Source organism: Lynx rufus, unplaced genomic scaffold (assembly GCF_022079265.1).
Source record: "Lynx rufus isolate CCGP_SWC_20201006 ecotype Redwood Valley unplaced genomic scaffold, mLynRuf1.p SCAF_17, whole genome shotgun sequence".
NCBI classification, from domain to species: Eukaryota; Metazoa; Chordata; class Mammalia; order Carnivora; family Felidae; genus Lynx; species Lynx rufus.
This window is the reverse complement of record NW_025814831.1, coordinates 5,753,785-5,768,099: the sequence shown is the minus strand read 5'-3', so window position 1 is coordinate 5,768,099 and position 14,315 is coordinate 5,753,785. Positions and strand designations below refer to the sequence as shown.

Here is a 14,315-nt window from a genome sequence, read left to right as displayed (position 1 = left end):
TAGCATGGGTGGTCTCTGACCACCAACTGTAGCTTGATGGGTTTCAGGAAAGAAGAGGAAGCTCAAGGAATATCGGGTTTCCACTCAGGTTAATTCCCCAGGATGTGAGTTTTTGCTTGAGACAGTTGCTTGTCTGTTGACCTAACGAGACACGTAGGACCCAGACTCCTGTAAGTCTGCTCCTCTCTGATGCCTGGTTAGAAGGATTCTTTATTAAAAAAAAGCCACACACACACAACATTATGACAACGATATTGGTGTAACTTAAAAAATGATCTTACTCGGGGCGCCTGGGTGGCGCAGTCGGTTAAGCGTCCGACTTCAGCCAGGTCACGATCTCACGGTCCGTGAGTTCGAGCCCCGTGTCGGGCTCTGGGCTGATGGCTCAGAGCCTGGAGCCTGTTTCCGATTCTGTGTCTCCCTCTCTCTCTGCCCCTCCCCCGTTCATGCTCTGTCTCTCTCTGTCCCAAAAAAAATAAATAAACGTTGAAAAAAAAAAATGATCTTACTACCCCTAGAACAAACCACTTCAAGTCGGTGAATCTCTTCCCAGCCTCTGCCCGTATCAATCCCTACTTAATACTTTTGTGATCCAAGAACAGGTATCAGGCATTGTCTGTCTTGCCAAAGCGCACGGTTTGTGATTCCAGTTTTGAATGGCTTTTTGACATTCCACCAGGCAGAGACCCACATTTGCCTTAACTGCCCCCTTGGGCTGGACCGCTAGGCTGTTATTTATAGGCCCTTCACCATTACGGATGACAGGACCTACAGTGGCCCCTCTTCACATCATAGTGACACAGGATGACCGTGAAAGACTTTGTGCACGTCCCGTTTGAGTGGAACAGTTAAGGGGCTTGTTGAACTTCAAGAAGTATAGAGGCTCCATTTACAAAACCTCAGGTGTTTCCAAAGTCTTCCCTGATGACAAGTGACTGCAAACTGTAGGCCCCTGGAAGATACTGGAAAAAAATCAACATAACCCTTCATCAAGGGAAAGGTGACACTGTAATGAAGAGCTTTCCCAAAAGTTTGTACTGTGGAAAGAACATTTTGAAAAGAGATGTTTTTGTTTTCACCATCTTGTAATTTGTTAACCAAAAACTATGTGAATGTGTCACCTATTAAAAACACTAATATCTGCACCCTTAACTTGGGAGCAGTTTTTCTAACCTGCTTCAAAATCCTTGAGATGACAATGTCAATGGATTTTGAATTGGGCTATTAAAAATATGAGAATGCAGTAATACCCTGTGATGAGATGCAGGAGCGTTTTTCTGACCTGAGGGGAACTGGGGCCTCACTCATAACATGTTCACAAAATCCTTTGTATCAGGGATGGACAGAAGTGGACGGTGTCTCCTTTGTCGCCAGTGGTAAGCATCTTCCAGCCGGGTCTGTGCATCTCTGGGAAGAGTCTTTGTTAGCTCTGATGACCTCAGAGAACGGACTGGAGCCCTAACTGGGCTACTTTCAAATCATTGAGCCACAGACAGTTTTCTTACCTTTGAAAAAAAATGGAAGCAGTGTCAATTTGGTAGCTCTCACTAAAAACTCGTTTGATTTAATGATTTCACAGAGGTTTGTTGACACTCTTAGAAAATGGCACATTAAAATATATTTTATTATTTTTTAAAATACAATTTATTGTCAAATTGGTTTCCATGCAACACCCAGTGCTCATATTTTAAAATATTCGTTATTGTGTCCTTGTCTCTCCTTTAAAATAGTTTATTTTTGGTATCTTAATGCATACAATTTATTCGCACAGTAGCGCGGTATGTAACTTACAAGCAAACACGCGTCCCCGTGATACGTGCTGAAGGGCTGTCCCTTGTTGGATGTTGCTGTCAGACGAGTGCAGAGACCATGGATCTAGGCAAATTGGGTTTATAAAGGCTCCTGCTGTAACTCAAGACTACCAGTCGATGAACTTTCATTTCCTTACCTGGTGAGCTGGTAGAATGCTGTGTGTGGGGGTCCTGAACACAAAGCAGGGCAGCCTTCTGAAAGTGCTTTCTGAAATGGATGAGCAAACATGGCCTCTGGGTTCCCGTGAAAGGAAATGATGCTGGAGATCTTGGCATCACGTTGGTCTCCACGGCCACCAGCTTCATGTGTCCCTAACTGCCCATGGCCTCAGTCCAGTGGAGGAGTTTCTGTGGGCCAGGGGCAGTCAAGGTTGTCCCTCCTGGGCAGTGGGAGCCATTGCTGACATCTCTGAGGGAGACCACCTTCACGCTCTTGGTGGGTGTTGCATAGCAGGTGCCATGCCCGTGAGATGGCCTGGTCCCTGGGAACGTGTCCCATGGTAAGAACGGTTCCCAAGGCCGGTCTGGTTTCTGGCTGCATTTTCAGTGGGGTTGAACGGAGCACACGAGAACTACAGCCAGTACCCTGGGGCATAATGTGGCACAACATAGAGGAGCGAGTGCTGGCTTTTGGAACCCAACAGACCTGGGCTCAGGGTCGGAGATCTGCTCCCCACACGCCCTGAGTTCAGCCTGTTTATGTCGCTGACGTCTGAAAGCTCACAGTGGCGAAACCGACATTTTCCCCACCACATATGTATGTGTACACACAAATGTTTTCACAGTGCACATGAGCGCTCGACAGCGGTTTCATGACAGATATGCAGAGGACAAGGACCGTCTTGAGTCCTGCAGAATCAGTGAGACCCCAGTGGGCCACACTGCCTGTCCATGCTGGCGCCCAGGCCCTGTGGGGTCATGCTATCACTTGTTGCCCAGAATATCATGCTACCATTACCAGCCACTCCCTGTAGCAAATCATCCATGGTCATGAATGTAAGGTCATGGTTGAAAGATGGCTGATCCCACAAAGATCACTTTGGAGCATCTTGCTTTTTCTTTTTTAGACTCCGGGGTAAATACTCTCTATTAACTGTGCAGCTTTGACAATGTTACTTAAGCTCCCTGAGCCTTGGCTTTTCTTCAGTCGTAGAGCAGGTTTTGAGCGGTTGTGTGGTTTAAATGAGTTGATAGGCAGTGTCGACGGAACACAGGAAAGGTGATGTTCATGGGTCCGGCTGTTGGGTCAGCCCTGGGGAGCAGTTCGGCCAGTCAGGGACGGGGCTGGTCAGAGAGTGAGATTCAAGTGCCATGACATCTGTTGTGCTTCCAGAAAGTCTCGTGGGCCCTTGGGCCCAGAGCTCTATGTGAGATGGCATCTTAGTTTTAAGATATTTATCTTGCGGTCCGAGTATTTTTTAATGCTCTCTTCTCTTCTTTGTGTTGTAGGAACCCAGCTCTTCAGCGGTCAGAGTGACTTTAGAATCACTACTTTGAAATTTCACCCGAAAGACCACAGCCTTTTTGTGTGTGGAGGCTTCAACCCCGAAGTCAAAGCTTGGGATATAAGGACCGGCAAGGTGATGCCCGTCTTCCTCCCGTGGCCTCTCCACAGGAGAGCTTGCCGCGGCGGTGTGACTGACCGGGGGCGGGCCAGCATCTAGGTGCAGGACCCTGGAGACGGGGTAATTACCACCTGACGTTTCATCGGTGCTCAGCGTGATGTGTATGTGTTCTGAAAGAACGTTCTTGAGTTGTTAGAGTATTGAAACATCAGAGGTGCGGCTCTGAAAACACTTATTGAGTACCTACTGTGTGCAGATGTTTCCAGATGATAGAAAAGGAATTAGCCTTTGGGTTACTCAAGGGAATGATGTGCGGCTGCAGATAAGTGGTGTGGAGCACTACTGTATGTATGTCTGCGTGTGTGTGTGTGTATGTGTGCACGTGTGTGTGTGTGTGTGAGGGGGAGAGAGAGAGATGGGTGGGGGAGTAAGGGAGGAGCAAGCAACCATTCAGAGGGCGAGGGCTTTCTGCTTGATGTGAGGAAGGCTTCTTGGAGATCACGTGCCTTCTGGGGCTAAATGGCTGGTGGCGATCAGTCCCACAGAGGAGTTTCCACCCCGCTGCTCACCAAGCTGCTGCTTCCGTTGCCCTCACCCACTTAATAAGTGGCAGCTCCACCCTTCCAGGGATGCGGGTCGGAACTGTCAGAACCGTGCCTGTCTCTGCTCGTCCTGTCTCCCCCACATCCAAGTCACGAGCATATCCTGTGGTGACTGGCTTGAGCTGCCGTTGACTCTCACTGGGATAATTGCAGTAGTTTCCTATGTGGTAGCTCTTTCCCCACTCCTTATAGTTTGTTCTCAACATGGCAGCCAGAGTGTCTGTCACAGTGTAAGTCTGATGTGCCTCTCCCCTGGTCAGCACACTCCAGGCTCTGATCTCACTCATGGTAAAGGCCAGTGTCCCCACAGTGGCCTTCAATACCTACATGAGCTTCCCTTCCCCCTTCTCATCACCTCCAGCCCCACTGGCCTCCTTGCCTTTCCTAGAACACACTAGCACGTTCCTGCCTCAGGGCCTTTGCACCTGCTGCTCCTTCCACCTGGAATGCTCTTCTCCCCGTTTTCTCTGTAGAGGCTCCCTCTCTCTGCTTGGTTCTGTTCAAATGCCACCTCTCCTGTGAGGCCTTCTCTGATCACCGTGATGGTCACCCTCTGGCATTCACTCGTCCCCTTTGCCCCCTCACTGTTCTCCCTACTATGTATCATCACCCAGTGTACTGTGGATTTTACATGTTTATCTGCTTGCCTGTCTGCCTTCACTTGAACGTAAGTTTCTCCAGGGAGGGATTTTTTTTTCTTTAAAAAAACTTTTTTTTAATGTTTATTTTTGAGAGAGAGAAAGAGGCAGAGACAGGGAGACACAGAATCTGAAGCAGGCTCCAGACTCTGAGCTGTCAGCACAGAGCCTGACGCGGGGCTCAAACTCACGGACCGCAAGACCATGACCCGAGCCAAAGTCAGACACCCAACCGACTGAGCCACCCAGGTGCCCCTCCAGGGTAGGGATTTTCTGTCTACTTTGTTTGCTGTTGACTTGTAGCCCTTAGAACAGTGCCTGGCACGTAGTAGACACTCAGCAAGCCTCGGATGACCGAGTGAAGGAATGAGGGAGGAAGGCAGTCATGCAGAATGTGTATGTATAGAAGGTAGAAGTGTGAAACGTGTGCAGGGACCAGGGACTGGCTTGACCTGGTGGGGCATGGGCTCCAGGCAAGGGTACTGGCCCCAGGCAAAGAGGCTTTCAATGCTGTGAGTCCTGGTTTGGGTTAGCAGTGAGAAGCCAGGCCTGAGAATGGGTTTGTGGGAGAGTAGTGAGGAAGAGCCATGGCCCGATTGCCTCTGGGGGTGCGCCGTGATTTTAGGCTGACTTGTTTTCAAGGTCTGAGAAGCACTACTCTGGTGTGAAGGAGGCACACGGCCACTTGAGTCCTACAGGGCAGTTTATAATAAAACCCATGTTAAACTTAACTTTGAAAGGAGAAGGTATGGAATGTCAGTTTGCCCTCCTGCATTTAGGATTCAGGGGTGCAGTGGTCCCACCCTGAAGGGCTCAAGGCTGCTGCAATGCTAAAAGGTTCTACCTAAAGGCTTTCCCTCCAGGGCTGCCTCCCGCCCCACCTTGGATTTCCCAGATTTGAAGGTCAGGTTGGCCACTGCAGGAAGACACTTTCCCAACAGGCTGTTGGAAGGGGCTGTTGGCATTTTGCGAACCTAAGAACACAGGCAGTTTCTTTAAAGAAAATGTGAAGTTTTATCCATAGGTGTCTTGCTTAAAGTACTTCACAAGTGGGAAAATTAAAGCACAGAGAGATGTGCTCTTTAAAAAAAAAAAATCACACATTTTTCTTTTACAAAGAAACTTCTTTTTACAAAAATATTTGGAAAAGAGAGAAAAATTACACATAAAGACGTGGACACAGTGGAATTAAAAAAAAAAAAACCCACTAGAACACTTGTATTTGGGCTGCATGTGTTGGAAACTCTTAGTCATGCTGTTTGAAGTGGGGCCTTCGATTACCCAGCCCTGCTGACGGCCGCGTCCCTTAAAGGTGTGCTTACTGTTTTTAGCCTCAAAGACCAAACACGTAAGAGATTACTCACCAAGGACGCCATCTGATTTAAGAGTTTGTTAAAAATATTGGATTTTCTCCTAGGGCAGACGCCATCTGACAGGCTCTGAAAATGCTGGGGGAGAAGCAATTAGAAGCAGATGTTGCTGTGACTGGTATTGGCATATTTGCGAGTGTCTCCCAAGCTAATAATGTTGGGAAAGGGATCTGCACAATGTTTGTTTTTACTTCCCCTTTACTAGCAATCCGACTGCCTCTCCTCTCCCTCTGGGTCACAGGGCTAGTTCCATTTTGCATCAGCCAGGCTCAGGGACAGCTCTCTTGCTTCAGTTACGTTTCCTCTGACAGGTGTTGCCTGAGTGTCTCAAGTGGGAGTAGTCGGAGGACCAGAGAAGAAAGGCCCAGCCTCCTTGCCCTCCTGGCTCCCACCTGGGGTGGCTCCCTTTTCACCCCTCTGAGCTGCCTGCGGTATGTGGCGCTGTCCCTGGTGCTGAACTCTCCAGCTCGCTCCTGTGTAGATGAACATGTGGGGCTGAGCAGCTTGGCTGTTTTGTTTTTGTTTTAAATTACCTTCAGGGACAGTGGTGGAAACTGCAGGTGCAGGCAGGAGGGACAGAGAGCTTAGCTTACAATCAAGACCAGCTTCCCCTTTTAAATACAGCAGGAGGAACTGTTTTCTTGTAAAAGTAATATGCAATCATATGAAAAAATTGGAAAGTAGAGGGAAATAAAGAGAAGGGGTAGTCTAGCCAGCTGAAGGAAACATTAGTAACATTTTAGTATTTTTCTTCCGTTGTTCTTTTTCCCTGTGTGTGTGTGTGTGTGTGTGTGTTCTTAAAACGTTGGTCTGATTTTTATACACAATTTTATATTTTGTTTTTTACATAGCACTGTCAGGGTTTTCCTTGTTATCACAGACTCTTGTAGAATTTTCAATACATCCCTTTGATGCAGCGTGCTTACCTGACTTGCTTCTTGCCTTCTGCCTGGTGTTCAGAGCAGAGTCTGACATAAACAGGCACTCAATAAATATGGATCCAATGGGTCGTTTTCAAAAAACCATTTCCCTAGGTTGGATAGTGAGGATAGTTCCTTTTTTTTTTTTTTTTTTCCTGCCATTTAAAATTAATAGACGTGAAGGTAGAGATCGGGGTGAGCAAACTACAGCCCAGGGCTAAATCCGGCTTGCAGTCTGTTTTTGTAAAGTTTTATTGGAACACAGCCATGCACTCATTTATGTATCATCTGCAGCTGCTTTCACACTACAGTGGCAGAACTGAGTAGTTGCAACAGAGACCACATGGGCTGCAAAACCAAAAATATTTACGACCTGGCTAACCCCTGCTATGGATAGGTCTGGCTGTGACATCTGTCACCCTATTGATTGTTGAGATCCATCCTGATCTGGCTGACAAGGTGGGTGCTTCTGTACTTCCCTCTATTATGGGCATCCTTGCAGAAACCTTGTGCTCACACAATATCTTTTCCAGAGAGCTGTTCTTCTGTCAAGGTGTGCGAGCAGTTTCTCTCTGTTAATGATAATCTCCAAACAGACCATCCAGGTCTACTTTATTATACATTCCACTGTAAGACATATATTTGTGCATCTAGTGTTTTCCATATTTGAGGTTTATTTCCTTAAGCTTGGGTCCCAGAACTCAAATCGCTGGATCAAAGTGAATCAGCATTTAAAAGGTAAGGGGTAGGTTTCCAAGGACAGAGCTGAGGCATGCTGTGCTGGGCTAGTGAGCCCACCACTGGAGCGTGACTGCAGGGCCAGACAGCTTCTCACCACGGTCTGAGAGAACAGAGTCTGAAGAGTGGTTGGAACGATAGCTTTTAAGCTACTTTCCAGTCATACAATTTTATGACCCTTAGGCTGAGCCAAATGATGAAGGTTGGGATTCTGGACTTCTTGGGGCCACAGCCCAATTCATTAGAGCAAATGGGCTGTTTAGCTTCCCTCTCTTCTTTTCTTGGCCCGTCTCTCTCTTCCTTGGGTTTGATGATTGGAGCACATCTCTCATCACTGCAAAGTTCTTGACTTCATTTCCAGCAGGTCAGCGGGCTGTGTTCCATGTGAGTCGACCGAGTGCGCGTATTCAAGCTGGCATAACACCACCAGCAAAATTCTCTGACTTCTTTCTCCCGGCAGTATGCTTGAATGTGGGTGTGGCCTGGAGTCCAGGATGCCCGTGGGCTGGCCTTCATATCACTCTAGGGTCCCTCTCTCCAGAAGCCCCTCCCAGCTTCTAGTACTACTGGCCTGAGCTACAGGAGGCCTGGGCTCTCAGCCTCCCCGTACCACCTGCTCATCTGGGCGATTGTGGGCAAACCCCTCAGACTACAGTCTCTCTCAATCATGGTTTTCCTGTTGGTCAAGGGGCAAGACAAGGTCATCCGTAAAGCAGGGCTTTGCACACTGCCCGTGTGCCAGAGAGCACCTGGGGCTCTTGTTAGGATGCAGATTCTGTATCAGCAGGTCTTTGGTAAGGATGATATCTCAGTCTGTTTGGGTTGCTAGAACAACATACTATAGATTGAGGGGCTTCAAAAACAGACATTTAATTTGCACAGTTCTGAGGCTTGGAGCCCAAGACCAGGGTACCAGCATGGTCAGGTTCTGATGAGGGCTTTCCTTCTGGCTTGCAGAGTGCTCCTTTCTTGCTGTGTCCTTATATGCTGGAGAGAGAGAGAGCTCCGGTCTTTTCATTCCCTTAGAAGGACACCAGTCCCATCATGGGGGCTGCACCCTCACGACCTCATCTAAACCATATCATCTTCCAAAGGCCTCACCACCCAATACCATCATATTGAGGAATAGGGCTTCAGGATATAGAGTTGGGGGGACACGTTCAGTCTATTGCCAATAAGATCTTGCATTTTTAACAAGCTCCCAGGAGACGCAGAGGCAAGTGGTCCATGGACCACACTTTGCGAAGCCAGGCCCCAAAGGGCCTCTGAATGTAGAGGTTACTTGCTTCTGTCTTTGAGCTCCCGTGGCTTTCATTCTTGATTGGCCTGCACTGTCTGTGACCTGTTTCACTGATAGCTCTTTATCTTCTTACTTGACTGTGAGTTCTCTCAGCTAAACAGGTGTTTATTTACCGCTGCCGGTGGGGGCCCGAGGTGAATCACGTCTGTGCCTCAGCATCTCTCAACAGGGCCTGGGATCAGGCAGGTGCTCATGGGGTAACCATGTCCCTCTGATCATGATGGAGTCCTGAAGCAGCACTCACTCACTCCCAGCTGCAGGGCAGTGGCTGCCCTGGGATCTCTCCCTAGCTGCAATTCAGCTGCAACTGACTAGTCAGGAAGTGAAGTGAAGCCAGAGGCAGAGGGCTTGGGCCATCTCGCATCAGAGGAGGTGCGCTGTTATGGTCCTGACAACACAGCGGTTGGCCGGCTCCGAGCTCTTATGCTCCCTGGTGTTTGGTAGATGACGGTAGCTAGCCTCACAGCTCCCTGGTTCTGAGCACAGCATGGACGGGGGGCTATAGAGCCACAGTGATCTAAGATGTGGTCCCAGCTCTCCAGGGCCCACCAGCACTGTGGGAAATTCTCAAGGTAGTTACTTTGTAGTTAAAGTTCACTTTAAGGTGACTGTGTAGTTTGAGCCAAATTAGCATAGGTAATAAAATTCACCCTTGTATCATGAATCAAATTTGTAAGAAAAACTACAGAGACTTAAAAATCATAATGCATATTTAGTCAGTCACCCTTTTTGCAAGCTTAAATTATGGAACCTCAGCATCAGCAAATTCCCTCTCGGTTGAGCAGGATCGGGCACTGGAAATTGGAGCAGCTCTGGCAAATCTAGGACACATGGCTCCCGAGCTGGGCGCTTGGCTTTGGCCCTGGTTCCTCTTCCCTCTGTCGACAGAGCTGGGGCTCTGCGTGGCTCCCAAGAAAGAGAGTTGCAGATGCATTTAGACCCCTGTTTGGGCCTCCAGAACACTGACCCCCCCCACCCCACCCCCCAGGATAAATTCTCATGATAACGTGGCTCTGACAGGCCAGCTCACGTTTCCTCTAGTGTTTGTTTGGCACGAGTCATCAATATTTCATGTTTTTCTTTTTCTTCCTCTTTTTTTAAAGCTTGAAAGGGCCGTCTTGATTTCCAGATCTTGTGTTAGTTTCTTGACCTCTTTCTGGAGCTTTGTCCTAGCCCCTCTGCCGGTGTGTGTCCTGACACGCAGGTGGCAGTCCGGGAGGCTGCCGGCTCTCCCTCCCGCCTGCTTGGACTCTCCCCTGGGTCTCCTACCACAGCCTCTGACTCGTGTGTGTGTGTGTGTGTGTGTGTGTGTGTGTGTGTGTGTGATTTCCCAGCAGAATGGAAAACACCCTGGGACAGCAGTTTCGCCTCATTTGCTGCCCTGCTCCCACACCTACCGAAGTGCTAGGCATGCAGCAGGCCCTAGCGGGGCTGCTGCATCAATGACTGGCCGCCCTGCCCAAGAGCAGGTTTTAAACCCCCACGTCGTGAGCCCATCCGAGGAGCAGAAGCTGAGCCACCATTGGTTAATGTGGTCACCTGAGCTCCTACCCGTGGGCGTCCTTCCCCTGCGTGGGAATGCCATGAGCTGGCAGGGCAGCTGGTGGCTCTTGACCTGGGTTGGCCGGAAGCACCTTGAGGGCACCCGCGAGCGCCATTGCCCGGTGTCCGGCCCTGTGAACCACAGCCCTGGGGCCACAATTTGGGCGCCTGGGTGAACATCCTGAGTGGTGTTGTAGGGTTTCGTCCCAAAACGTGGACTCCCTTACGGCAGCTGCCTGAAGGACTCCATGCCGTCAGTTTCCGTGGTGTTGCAGGCAGGTTGCTTATTTGCCCTAATGAGGTTTCGATTACTCTCCATTTGTCTCTTTCATCAGCTTTATATTAAAAAGACTTTTTATTTGGATGCTTTGTACTTTCTACAGTTCTGAGTTTGGCCTCAAACCTAACTCTGTGTGCAGATAAGAGTAGGAGACTAACAGAGGCCGGGTGGGGGCGGGGGGGGGGGTTGCGGGATGGGGAAGGGCCCGGAGAGCCTGGTGCATGGCCACTGCCTTCCTTGTGACTTTGGTGGCTCCCGGCCACTTTTCTGGACTCCTGTGGCCCTGCCTGTTGAGTGGGGGTGGGGCCCGGGTGCTCTGAGGCCACTGCCAGCCAGTTGGCACTGCCACCTGCCGACCTCTGTTCTGAGCTCACCTGGTGCACAGCGATCCAGGGCAGCTGCCCCGCATCCCACTGGTAGGGCACCGGGGTTCAGGAAGGTTCAGTCCAGCACACGATAGCGCATAGCCCGTCAGTAGCGGGGTAAGACCTTGAGCTCGGTGGCTTGACTCCCTCATCCTTGCAGGGCTTCCTGTTCACAGCGTGAATGAAACTCGAGTCTTGTGTACAAATAAAACACTCTGTCAGTGAGTGCTGTGCGCTTTGTTCGGATGCTCACTCAGCCCTGCCGCACGCAGCTCTGTGCCTGGCGTCAGGGCCGTGGTGGGCCCTGAAGCCTCAGGCCTGAACACACGGCCCCGGCATGTCTGTGAGCGCAGCCTTCCGCCCCCACGGTGGAGGCGAGGAAGCTGTTCTGAAGGACGTAGCTCTGGGCACAGGGGCCGGCAGCTGCCGTGGGGCCGCGGACCTGAACCCAGGGCTTGTTTTAAGTCCTCCCTCCCACCATTGCACATTTCATTTATTGATGCCATAAAAATGTTATGAGCCCCCAGGAGACCAGGCACGTGGTGTGACAAAATCCAGTTAGTCCTTGCCCTCCAGGAGCTCCGGGCCCAGGCGGAAACCCCCACTGAGGACACGCGTTTCTTGGATGTTTGATGGATCGATCTGCTTCACTGGCTGCCTCCATAGGCAGCTGGGGTTTGGGGGGGGGGGTGCGGGTTCCTGTGTGTCCCCTGGGTCCTCCAGAATCTTGCGTAGAGCTGAGGAAGTGGTTCCCAGAATTCGGAATCCCAGAGACCTGCTGCCCAGCCTGCCCCCTCTCTTTTGCTTCCCTCCACACCACTTTCTGGGGGCGGACAGTTGGACTCCTCTTTCAAACCCGATGTGTGACCCCAGGAGACCCGCAGTACTCTGGAGGGGGGTCCTGAGACTTCTGACTCCCCCTTGATGACTTCTGCCCTTCAAAATGCAGTAGGGTGTATCAGAAAATACAAAGCAGATTCTGCACCTGTACTGATTGTGTAAATGTAACGTTTATGTAATTCTAATTTATGAGTCCTTTATAATGCATTTTGCCACTAACATAATCTGTGTTACACAGAACACCTCTTGTCGAGGTTTTTAAAATTTGAATACTTTTATTGAAATTGCTTCACATTTTTTTACTTGAAAACATATTTTAGCTTGCCATCACTAAGAGTATCCAAAAAAATCACGGGTTTGATGCTCTAATTATTTCTGTCTTAATATACTTTAAATGCTTATTACATTTTGGGGGCAACAGCTTTATTGAGGTCTAGTTCACACACCATACAACCCACTCACGTAAAGTATACGGTTCATTAGTTTTTAGCATATTCATGGAATTCTACAACCACCACCCACAGTCAGATTAGAATGCTTTCATCACCTCAGAAAGAAACCCTGTGCTTTTAGAGGTCACCGCTCACCCCCCTGTGTCCTCCCTGTCCCGTACCCCCCCTGTCCCGTACCCCCAGCCCAGCTCTTGCTTTCCGTGTGGATCTGCCCATCCCGGGAATTTTATGTAAACAGAACCACACACTGTATGGCCTTTTGTGGCCGACTTCTTTCATTTAGCATCATGTTCTCAGGGGCCAGCCACGTGGTAGCACGAGTCGGAGCTTCATTCTGCCTTTATGGCCGGATACTGTTCCCATCGTATGGATCGCCGTGTTTTGTCTGTTCGCAAGATGGTGGACATTTGTGTTGTTGCTGTCTTTTGGCCACCACGAATACCGTCACGAATATCCATTTATAAGTTTTTGTGTGAACGTCTGTTTTCGTTTCTCTCGGGTCCTACCTAGGACTGAGATGGCTGAGTCACGGGGTATTCTTACAGGTAACCATGCAGGAAGCTGCAGATGGTTTCCAGAATGGTTGCACCTTTATTGCCTTTCAGGTTCGGTCTTTTATTATTAGATTCTGTCTTCTACTTTCGTTCCTGATATTGGTCTTTATGTTTTCTTGTGTTTCTTTTTTTCTTAGTCAGTGTGACTAAAGATTCATTGATCATTTCAACAAAACGTTGATTTTTTTTAAATTTATTTTGGGGGGGGAGGGGCAGGGAGAGAAGGAGAGAGAGAGAGAGAGAGAGAGAGAGAGAGAGAGAGAGAGAGAGAATCCTAAGCAGGTTGCATGCTGTCAGTGCAGAGCCTGACATGGGGCTCGAACCCACAAACCATGAGATCATGACCTGAGCCGAAATCAAGAGTCAGACACTTGACCAACCGAGCCACCCAGGTGCCCCAAAATAATTGATTTTCTGTGTTTTTTCTGTTTTCAGCTTAATTAGTTTCTGCTTTTATTTTTTTTGTCTTCTGCTTGCTTTGGGTTTAATATGCTCTTTCTCTAATTTCCTAAGGTGGGAAGTTAGATGATTGATAGGAAGTTTTTCTTAATATAAGCATTTTCATGCTGTACGTTTCCCTCTAAGCATGCATCCCACAAATTTTGATATGTGGTATTTAATTTTCATTCAATTCAAAATATTTTCTAATTTTATTTTTACTTCCTCTTTGACCTGTGCGATATTTACAAGTATATTGTTTAGTTTCTGAACATGTACAGATTTTCCAGATCTGTTTCTAGTATGAATGTTTAGTTTAATTGTGTTATAGTCAGAAAACATACTTGGTATGAATTCAGTCCTTTTATTTATGTATTTTTAAACTTTTTATTTACTTTGGGAGAGGGAGAGAAAGTGGGGAAGGGGCAGAGAGAGGGAGGGGGAGAGAGCGTTCCAAGCAGGCTCCACGCTGTCAGCACAGTGCCTGACGTGGGCCTCGAACCCACGAACCATGAGATCGTGACCTGAGCTGAAGTCGGACGCTTAACCTACTGAGCTGCGCAGGCGCCCCTGAATTCAGTCCTTTTAAATTTGTTAAGGTTAGTTTTATGGCCCAGGATATGGTCTGTTTTGTTCAGCGCCTGCCCAGGAAGAATGTGTATTTTGCTGTTATCAGGTGGAGTGTTCTGTAAATGACAGTTTGGTCAAGTTAGTTGATGGTGTTGTTCGACAACTTCTTCTATCCTTGCTGGGTTTTTGTCTCTTTGTTGTTTCAATTATTGACAGAGGAGCGCTGAAGTCCCTAACCGTACTGTGGATTCGTGTATTTCTCCTTTTGGTTCTATCATTTTTCTTTTTTTCTTTTTCGTGTTTTGAAGCTGCCAGCAGGGCTCCACCGGG

At 48.7% G+C, this 14,315-nt stretch overlaps 1 protein-coding gene across 13 annotated transcripts in view; it reads left to right on the top strand.

Moving 5' to 3' along the window:
• Positions 1–14,315, top strand: part of WDR25 (WD repeat domain 25) — a 141,446-nt gene that overhangs the window by 94,935 nt on the left and 32,196 nt on the right. For all 13 annotated transcript variants that reach the window (XM_047080103.1, XM_047080094.1, XM_047080096.1 and 10 more), the window contains one exon: positions 3,261–3,391. In XM_047080103.1, the coding sequence (XP_046936059.1) occupies positions 3,261–3,391 (131 nt within the window). The remainder of the gene's footprint in view (positions 1–3,260; positions 3,392–14,315) is intronic.